At 42.6% G+C, this 10,575-nt stretch overlaps 2 protein-coding genes across 2 annotated transcripts in view; one reads left to right on the forward strand and one right to left on the reverse strand.

Moving 5' to 3' along the window:
- The window catches only part of CACNA2D3 (calcium voltage-gated channel auxiliary subunit alpha2delta 3), a 1,033,852-nt gene extending 1,032,172 nt beyond the window's left edge, over positions 1-1,680 (reverse strand). Inside the window, exon 1 of the mRNA XM_053220354.1 lies at positions 1,552-1,680. Coding sequence (XP_053076329.1) covers positions 1,552-1,631 — 80 coding nt within the window. The 5' untranslated portion in view covers positions 1,632-1,680. The remainder of the gene's footprint in view (positions 1-1,551) is intronic.
- Positions 1,681-1,685: 5 nt separating this feature from the next.
- SELENOK (selenoprotein K) lies at positions 1,686-7,875 on the forward strand. The gene is made up of 4 exons (XM_015085295.3): positions 1,686-1,818; positions 5,326-5,416; positions 7,133-7,216; positions 7,785-7,875. Exons 1-4 carry the CDS (start codon positions 1,800-1,802, stop codon positions 7,873-7,875), a joined length of 285 nt encoding a protein of 94 aa, XP_014940781.1. The 5' UTR covers positions 1,686-1,799.
- Positions 7,876-10,575: the final 2,700 nt, after the last annotated feature.

Here is a 10,575-nt window from a genome sequence, read left to right on the forward strand (position 1 = left end):
CTTAGAGCTTATGTTTTCTTGAGAGAGACAAAGATCAATTTTCAGGTAATAAAATAATTTTGCATTGTGTTAAGCACTATGAATAATCATGGAGATGAGGGGCCAGGGAAAGGCACTCAGAAGTGGTGATACAAACTGAGATCTAAGGGATAAAGGCAGCTGATGTGCAAGGCACCAGAAGACCGCTCCAGGTAGAAGGGAAAGCATGTGCAGAGCCTTGGAGGCATAAGAGAACTTGGGGTGCTCAAGAAACTAAAAGTACAATGTTGGTAGCGATAACATCGGTGGGGATTGTAGAAGATAACAGTTTGAAAGACAGAATCAAGTGAACAGGTCCTGATGGGCCTGAGGACCATGAAAAGGAACTGGATTTCATTTTAAGAGCAATAGGAAATCACTAGGAATGAGGATTTTCATTTTAAAATCATTCTTGCTGCAGTGTGGAAAAACTGCTTAAGACTGACAAAGGTGGAAGCTGGGATTTCAGGTAAGGCGCGAGGAGAGTAGAGTGCGTGAGATGACAATAGCGGGTTAAAAAAGTCCTTGGTACAATTAATGACCCTTTCCAGTATTTTTTGCAAAAATAATCCATGATTGTGCTGCAAAAATCACAAAAGAAGTAAAGGATGTTGTCTTGTTCTGTTATGCACTTTGGGGGGGGGGGATGCTCCCAAAAAATTCAACATTAAATATTTGTTCTAAATATTAGAACATACTTAAAATCTTAACCCAAACTACTAAATGCAAGATACAATTTTCTCCAAAATGTAATTTTCTGCTTCATTTTAAATGAGATGATAACCTTTTTCCAGATGACACATGGCTTCAGCACTGCGGGCTCGCGGGGGGGGGGGGGGGATGTCGGCACAGCCATCAGGACTCCATCTAGAAAGCCAGCGAAGTACCAAAGTCCTTGAGACAGGAATGCGATTGCCACGTTCAAGGAACAGAAAGTCGCCCACTGGCTGGCGCAGAGTAAAACCACCATCAAGGCACATAGTACATGGTCCATATTTAATCAGTGACCACCTAATAACTTCTTACACATCTGTCGCGTTCACAATGCTTGCATGCAGTCGCCATCAATAAGAAACAAGAACAGAAAGGTCTCGCGCTACACTATTTCTTTTTTCACGGTTGCCTTAAAAGGGCTAACAATTCCATTCACTTCTGGCGAACCAAGAGCAGAAACACTGGTTTTAAAAAGAATGAATACATCTAGAGGATGCCTGTCTGTGCATTCCGAAAACACGACAATAGAGCTCCCTACGGTTTGATCACCGCCTCAGCCCGAAGGCACTTCCCTCCACATCTTCAAATACCAACACTTCTGGAATATTCTGAGGAACCTCCTCCTGCCAGCAGTTTCTTCAAGCCTTCGCACATAGAGCAGCTTCGCATTCCCGAACCTGGACCCACGGGCCCATCAAGCAACTAGAATATAGCTTTTCTTCACCGTGCGGGGCAAACGAGCTCCTCGAGCTCAAACCCAAAAGGAGACAGGAAAGCGCGCGTTTACGGGTTAAAATTCCAAACATCATTTCCGCCTACCTGACCGGCAGCCCTCGCTCTACCGGAAGTTGCCGGCGTGACGAAGCAAAAAAAAAAAAAAAAAAAAAGCCGCCAGTCATGCGCGTCCCCCTTCCAGCAGCCAATGGGCTCCGTCCACCTCCTTCCTCCGTCGCCGTTGTGTGCACCCGTGGGCTGTGACGTCCGAGGGCGGGTCGCGGAGGGAGATACCGGGGCCGAGAGGGGCCAAGCCCCTCAGTCGCTACGGAGGCGGGGAACAAGGGGCAAAGATGGTTTACATCTCGAATGGTGAGTCGCAGGGTCCGCGAGGGCGACCGCTGGCCTGCGAGGGCCGACCCGGGTTTCTTCCATCCTCGCCCGCCGGCCCGGCTTTCCCGGAGTCGCCCGGGCCTGCGCCGCGTCAGCCTAGCGTCCCTGAGCCCGCGGGCGGGGGCCGAGGTCCCGGTGGTGACGACGGTGCCGGCTGCCCGGCGCCCTCGCCCAGCTTCTGACTGTGGGTCTCGCGAACGTGGGCTTTCCCCTCAGGCGCCCGCGTGTCTAACGAGGCATGACAACAGGGTCGACACCGTCTGCGCAGTGCCTGTGTTTGGGGCGCAGTGATAGCGCTCTTCCCGATCAACCCATTCAGCCTCTGTGGCAGCCCTATTCACGTAGTAGTTTATTGTCCCGTTTAGGGTGAGGACTGACGCGCAGCAAGGTCCACTAGGTTGCTCAGCATCACAGACGAAGGGAGGCGACTGTCGTCAGGGTCCTTGCTGGTATCTACTAGCCGGTCTTTCTCTAAAACCTGTAAAGAGAACTAGATATATAGGATAAGGGGGCACCTGGGTGGCACAGTCGTTTAAGGTCCGATTCTTGATTTCCATCTCACTGCTCACGAACTGAGAGATCGAGCCCCATCTCGAGCTCTAGGCTGACAGCGCAGAGCCAGCTTAGGATTCTCTCTCTCTCTCTGTCTGCACCTCCCCTGCTTGCTCTCTCTTTTTCAAAATAAATAAATAAACTTAAAACTTGGATAGGCTCTCCCCCCCCACCCGCCAGGAGTAGGTGGCTAGTCACACACGCAGTTGTTTTGCCCTAATTCCAAGGGGCACAGGGAGAAGCCCCGCCCCCTGTAGGAACAAAGGTAACTGTTCCTGGAGTAGAGAATCAAAGAGGCTTAATTCAGAGACTCCACGAAGAAAGTGTCTGGAAAGGAAGGACACAAGATCACTGGGTCAGACCGCTGCCCAAAGTGCCCGCCCACCTGTTTGACTCAGGTGGAATCAATGCCTCAGTGCAATCTTAACCAGTAGGATCACTGGAGCTAGGGAGGTCCTTGTTCTATTTGAATCATCCGTCTTCAGAGATGATTAAGGTGTGATGGGGAGAAGTCTGGCTGGGTGCACTTTGCATTTCTTTGCTCTTCAAAATCTCTGCCTCCTCTTCTCCCAATTAAAAATCTTTGAGGGGCACCTGGATGGCTCAGTCTGTTGAGCATCCCACTCTTGATTTGGGCTCTGGGCATGATCTCACAGTTCCTGAGTTAAAACCCCCCCACCCCCTAGCCCTCCCCCCTCCCCCCCCCCCAAGCGCAGCACCTGCTTGGGATCCTCTCTCTCTCTCTCTCTCTCTCTCTCTCTCTCTCTCTCTCAAAATAAATAAGCTTTAGTGTTTATTTACTTTTGAAAGAGAGAGAGACAGAGTGAGAGCAGGAGAGGAGCAGAGAGAGAGGGAGACACAGAATCTGAAGCAGGCTCCAGGCTCCCAGCTGTCAGACAGTGCCCGATGCAGGGCTCGAACTCACAAATCGGGAGACCATGACCTGAGCCCAAGTCGGATGCGGGACTTTTAACCGACTGAGCCACCCAGGCACCCCTCTAAAATAAATAAACTTAATTTTTTTTCTTTTTTAATCTTTGAAACAAGTAGGTTTATGGACACTAAACAAAAGCATTAAAGTTTCATCTTATTTTGGGCACTTGCAGACTTTGTGTTATATCCTTTGTGGGTAAGGCTGGCAGCTTCTATTTATGCATTATTGAGTAATTCTTTGTAGTGGATCTTTCTGTGTATGCATTGTCCTATTGGATCCACATAAATAACACAAAGTTCCCTTTAAGTTCTTTTATCTCACTTTTATAGTTGAGAAATGCCAGCTGCATCCAAGCAAGTTATTTCCTTCTGCATATGTTGGGAGGGGAGGTTTCTGCCTTCAGAAACTAGGAGAGAAAGTACCAAACGTGAGGTAGAACATTGCAAAGCGTTCCTTAGAATCGCAAAGAGAATTGGTGTGTTCTAGTTAAATCTCTTTTAGAAGGACTGAATTTATCAGCACTTTATAGTCAGCAAAACATTTTTCTTACTGTCAAATGACTTCTTTTTCAATAATCCTATATTACTAGCCTGGGAATACTTCTTCTCAGAGAAGGAAAATGTCCCACCAGCCAACAAAGCAGAGCTAGTAAGAGGCAGCCACGCTCTGTCTTGAAGTGTATCCCTTTTTTCTCAATAGCTCCCTTGAGAGCTCAGGTCCAAGTGAATCCCTGAAAGACTGTCAAAGAAAGAGGAATTGTAGACCCTGATTGAGGGGGTGAAAGTGAGTATGGGGAAGCCCTTGAGCAAATGGAGAGGAGAGGTTGGCAGGTAGTTCTTCTCCCAAAATATTCTGACCTCTTGATTTGCAAGGCTAAAAACCTTAGAGAACTAACTTTTCATGTTGTAGCTTCCATTATTTAAAGTGGTTTGAAAAATAGGTTTGTTTGTGCTTAAGATAAAACTGGAGTCTATAATTAGAATCAACAGCATCCCGTTACAGAAAAATGTGGTTATTTTAATGAACAAGGCAAATTCTCTTTCATACTTAGAGCACACAAATTCTTTGATGTCTGAAAATTTTAACATAACTGATTCTAAACAATTGTAAGAGTGTGTATAATTTTTTTTTTAATCCAGGAAAGAGACTTTGCAGGTGAAAAGAAATATTTTGAACACATTTAGGGAGATGGAAGTAGTGTAAACATTTTTTATATTCACTCATTCCATTTGTTTCTTCAAAATACTTGAATAAAGAGATTCATGCACCAGTATTCATTCATGCTAGCATTGTCACAACAGCCAGTAGGTGGAAGCAACCCAAGGATGTACGCACACATGAGCGAAATGTGGTACATACATATGATGCGATATGAATCAGCCTTAAAAAAGAAGAAGATTTTGACACATTTACAACATGGATGAAACATGAAGACCAAAGCCTACCACCAAAGTCAGGATACCGTATGATTCCTGATAATGAGGTTCCTAGAGCAGTCAAATTCATAGAGACAAAGTAGAATGGTGGTTGCCAGGGACTAGGAGAAGGGAGAAAAGGGGAGTTAGTGTTGAATGGGTACAGAGTTTCAGTTGGGGAAGGTAAAAAAGTTCTGGAGATGGATGATGGTGAACGTTGTACAACAGTGTGAATGTACTTAATGCCATAGAGCTGTACACTTAAAAATGGTTAAAATGGAAAATTTTAAAGCCTATTTTACCGCAATTGAAAAAGAGAAAAAATACTTGAAGTGTCACTCACCAAAATTAAGAACATAGGAAGGCATTTGACGTATTAAAAGTATGACCCCTAGATCATTGAGCTTTACTTCCCTGAACCCTTCCTTAGAAGGATGCACATAGAACAGACCTTTCCTTGTGCTGACCATCTGAACAGTGAACAAGTCGAAAACTGAGTCTCATGTTTCCTAAGTGATTAATTGTAATATATCTTGTGTCAGGGATTTGTAGCACTAACTGAAGTTTCTTTTTTCTTGTCTGTAGGACAAGTGTTGGACAGCCGGAGTCAGTCCCCATGGAGATTATCTTTGATAACAGATTTCTTTTGGGGAATAGCTGAGTTCGTGGTTTTGTTGTAAGTGTAATAATTAATAATGTTCTTAATAGCCCTGATATTTCAGTTAACGGAAATACATTGGATACATTATGTGGAGTGTCTTACAGAAGCTGAGCTTTCCTGAAGCAGTTTTTAATTGTAAGTTTTTTATTATTATCATTAGCTCTTCTAAGGGAAATGAAGACTTCTTTGGTGATGAAGCTGCCCCCAAACATCTTACGAGTATGAATCTGATAGTGGAGTTAGTAAAGCTTGACTGTGTCTTAGCCTTAGTGGTAACGATTTCAGTCTGCAGCTCTGGAGCCAGGCCTCCGTATTCTAATGCCAAATGACAGTGCCTCACTTTCTCTCTACTATTCCAGCTGTAATGGATATGTGCAGCTTTTATTCCATATTGTACAATAAACAAACAAGGGGAATTAGATCTTGATAAAAAAATATCCCAAGGAGTAAAGTTGTTTTTTCAATTGTTAAAATCAATACAGGAGACAAAAACTTTACTATAAGTCCAAGCAATTCTTAGTTAAATGCATTTTTCTGGTCTTTCCCATGCTGTTTTGTAAAAATTATTCATCAATTACCAACAAGTCTTACTCATGCTAAGTTTGAATATACGTTTGAATGTCACATAGCAGAGAACTGCAGAGATGCAGAGATATGAGAGATCACCCCTTCCTTTATTGACTCTAATTCATATTGCAATGGGTATTGGGTTGGATGTGATTGTGGAAGGTGGAAAAAACACAGGAAAGACGGCAAAGAAGTTTGAATAGCAGACTGCGATCTTTACACTTAATTGGATTGTAGCTGTGGTGTAGAAAAATAATCTGATGGCTGCATGTAGCATAAGTTTAAAGGGGTAAAAGAAAAAATGGAAGAGATGGTTCCATAGAAAAATACAGTGGGACAGAGGGTCCTTAATTTGCCTACTGCAAAACTTCACTAAAGTCTCTTAGAAGCTTCGCCTACTCTCTGTTGTTTATTTAAAGTATTGGTTTAGGGGCTCCTGGGTGGCTCTGCCCCTTAAGTGGCTGTCTCTTGGTTTCGGCTCAGGTCATGACCTCATGGTTTGTGATTTCTAGCCCTGCACTGGGCTCTATGCTAACAGCACAGAGGTTGCTTGAGATTCTCTCGCCTTCCTCTCTGCCCTTCCCCTGCTCATGGTCTCTCTAAATGAATGAATGAATGAATCAATCAATCAATCAATAAGGAAGCAAATAAATAAACCAACTTAAAAAAAAAAAAACATTGTTTTAACTTAAATTCGTCTCCCTCTACCAATAAAATTCCATCCAAATGGATTCCCAGAAGCCCTGTGTCTCTAGCATACTACCTTGGGCTCCTCCCTCAGCAAGGTACCATCAAGTAGGCTGTTGGCTGGGGAAGTGCAGGGGAAATGAATGTGCAATGCTGTGAAAACAGACTCTGGGACTTGACAGCTGACGTAGAGTGGAGGGAGGAAGTTGGGCATGGCTCTCGTTTCAGAGTCACTCCTAGACTCCATCAGGGAGAGTTATTAGCACATATGAAGGACAGGAATGGTAGCTTTTGCCCAGAACATGGCACAAATGCAGACATGTGCTTGTGCTAGATGGTGCTGTCCAGCTGGCTTTGAAAAATGTGGGGTTGGAACTAAGTTGGTTTTAGTTATCTTCTCACAGATATAATTGAAACCATGGAAATACATTTTATGTTGAAAGCGGTATTTCTGTTGTTTTCTGCCCCTTGTTTCAGTTTCAAGACTCTGCTTCAGCAAGATGTGAAAAAGAGAAGAGGCTACGGAAACTCCTCTGATTCCAGATATGATGATGGAAGAGGGTAGAGCTTTCTAAGTTGATAATAGATATTTTTACCAGTCTGTAATTTTAATTAAATTAGATATTATGGATAGATAGATATAGTTTGGCTCATGGAAATAAAAGGTTTAAATTCTATTTCACAAGATTAATGCATTACCGTAAATTAAATCAAGTTGCTTCTGATTTCATAACCAGAGTCAATTTGATAAAGCTAAAATGTATATCAAATATCCTCTGGGCAAAGTCTAAATTAGAGGCTGAAACTGATGACCACCATTAACTCTAGAGATTTTCACTGTAGAATCTGGATTTCCACTGCTAAGAAAAACCAGAGAAGATCAAGCAGCACTTCCATGGAGCAGAGTTTCAGTTGGGCATTTATTTACAGGAGACACTGTTCAGGCCATCACAGTCCTTGCTTGACCCACTTCCTCATGTGCATTAAGTGTCTGGTCCCTGTAGGGGTTTGAATTTTCTCAACTCCTGACCTAGTTGGTAATTCCTATTTTAAATAGAGAAGAGGGTCTGTTTGAGTGTTTGAAAGGAACCACTTGATGTCTACTAAACAGTAGAAATTTTTCTTTTAGGCCACCAGGAAACCCTCCCAGAAGAATGGGTCGAATTAATCATCTGCGTGGCCCTAGTCCTCCTCCAATGGCTGGTGGATGAGGAAGGTAACGTGAAATCTGAAATTACTGTGCAGAGATTTCGTTTTGAAAATACCTTCCTAGGGAAGTTTTCTTTAGGAAAACAGAAGTTGCCCAACATTTTGTAATTATTCAGACATCTTGTATGGAAAAATATCTCAACCCTTGAAAAATTTGTTGAATTTTTTATCAAAGTGTCTTTTGAAAACAGGAAAAAAAAAAAAAGATAGTTGGACTTTTTTGTGCAGATCCAAATTAATAACTATTAACTTATTATAATGCTTTCTTTTAGGTAAATGTCTGCTCTAAGAAGCAGACAACTGGACATGCACATTCATAGCAGAAGGAAACCATCAAGAGGTAGAGGACTGACCGTGCTGGACAAGCAAATGAATGTGTATGTCTAAACGAGAATTGCTCTGTGTCCTCACAGACAGATGAGGTCGTGCTGGGAATTCCCTCCCCAGGGATCTGGCATGACTGACATGCAGTTCTATAAATGCACATGTTTGTCTCATTCTTTTTTGTATAGTTTATGAAAGTATTAATATAGTTTTAATAAGTAAATATTTTTAGGTTACAAAACTTGACTTGTCATCTTTGTATAATTAAAAAACTCCAAATCTGAAGAAAAATAAAAGGTTGTGTATTCAGTACAACTAGTGTCACCTTTTTAACTTCTGAAATACTATTCACTGTTAATTTGTTCTCATTTATAAATAAATCACATTGTATTTATTTCAATAGTATGCATACAATTTTACCTCAAAACATATTTGTCCTGTGAATCTTTAATACAAAATATCGGATTTGCTACCGAATATAATTAGGGTATTTATAAAGCCATAACCAACAAACCTGAGCTACATACAAAATGAAGGTTGGCTAGGTGGGTTTAATATCATAGGCTTCTGTGCTGTCTTCACAAACTTGAATTCTAAACCATTGCTTAAGATACTGCCTGTTGGCTTTCACCCCCATGAATGCTAGTAACTCTCATATTCTTTCACTAGAATGGAAGCTCTATGAGGTTAGGGATTTTTGTCTTTTTTACCCCAGTGCTTTGAATAGTGATTAAGTGTGATAGGCACTGCAATATTTGTTGGAAAAACGAATAATACAGATAATTCTGCTTTGTGTTCAGCAGTCTTTGAATTTTTTTTTTTAATGTTTATTTATTTTTGAGACAGGGAGGGACAGAGCATGAACAGGGGAGGGTCAGAGAGAGGGAGACACAGAATCTGAAGCAGGCTCCAGGCTCTGAACTGTCAGCACAGAGCCTGACGTGGGGCTAGAACTCACAGACCACAAGATCATGCATGACCTGAGCTGAAGTCGGCCGCTTAACCGACTGAGCCACCCAGGTGCCCCCAGCAGTCTTTGAAACAAAGTTTCAGGTAAAAGCATTTTTATATTTATTTAGAAGCATTTATTTAACCCTGTTTGTCAGGAAATGAGGATGTAGTGGCATGAGACACTGGTCTTCAAACATAAGGAAAGGGACACTTATAACACAATTTTAAGGAGAAGAATAATAAAGACAGTTTATTGACCACTCAAGCCTGTGAGACATTTTATCTTTTACATATTGTTAATTCTGATGCACTGGGTTAGGTAGATGACATTGCATTATACAGATAACATGCAAAGGGTCAGCAAAGTTTTATGATGTCCAGATTGTATGGCTGGTGAACGGCAGGGTCATTCTGTCAAATCTCCACCTAAGGCTGTAGTGGGGAGGAGACCAGGGCAGAGTCTCAGGAAGTGACAGGCTTCTCTGTGCATGTGATTGGTGATCCCTGCTGCCCTGCCCCTGCCCAGCAATGCTCTGCAGTACTCTTCTTTAGGATTATCCTATAGTCCTGACTTCATCAGATCTCAAGCAAGCTAAGTACAGATTTAATTCTGCTTCGAAGGAAATAAGATGACAAGGTAACTGGGGGAGTCTTCTCTGAGGTGACATTTGAGTTGAGACAGGATGAGAATGAGCCAGCTGAGGAAGAGCACCCAAGGCAAAGGGAACAAGAGCAATGGTCCAATGAAGGGAAGGGCTTGGCACGTGTGAGAAGCTGAAAGAAAGCAAGGGTAACCGAAATGCCAACAGAAGGAAAGAGATGAGGTGAACTTAAGAGGTAGCAGAAACTGGGTTAAGAATGGCCTTCTAGGCTATGGTGAGTTTGTTTAGATTCTGTTCCATGAACAAGGGGAAACCATGAGAGTAAAGCGTGGGTTTAATTTTTGTCCAAGATAACTCACAGGTGGTATTAAGTGGAATGCTGCATACATGGTATTGATTACTTCATAATTTAGAAGTTGACATTTGGGCAAGTGCATTAAGAACACATTGCAGGAGGACAACATGGAAGCAGGGCGTTGGGTTAAGAAGCTGTTGCAGTCCAGATGAGAGGATAGTAGTTTGGACTAGGTAATCGTAGGGATGGAGAAGTGGATTCATTCAAGATATATTTTAGAGACTGCAGGATTTACTGATAGATTGGACAACTGCAGAATCAAAGTGATGTTTACTGAGATGGTGAAAATGGGAGTAGGCTGGAGGCGGAGGGGATGGCGCGGGTATCAAGAGTTCCAGTTTGGGCGCATGTAAGTTTGCTATGCCTTGTGGACATACACGTGGAGATACCAAATAGGTTGCTGGTTATCAGTCTGGATCTCAGGGTCACCTCCAGACTGGAATCATGAACCTGGGAGTTATATTCATATGCAAAGCCAT

This window comes from Acinonyx jubatus, chromosome A2 (assembly GCF_027475565.1).
Source record: "Acinonyx jubatus isolate Ajub_Pintada_27869175 chromosome A2, VMU_Ajub_asm_v1.0, whole genome shotgun sequence".
NCBI classification, from domain to species: Eukaryota; Metazoa; Chordata; class Mammalia; order Carnivora; family Felidae; genus Acinonyx; species Acinonyx jubatus.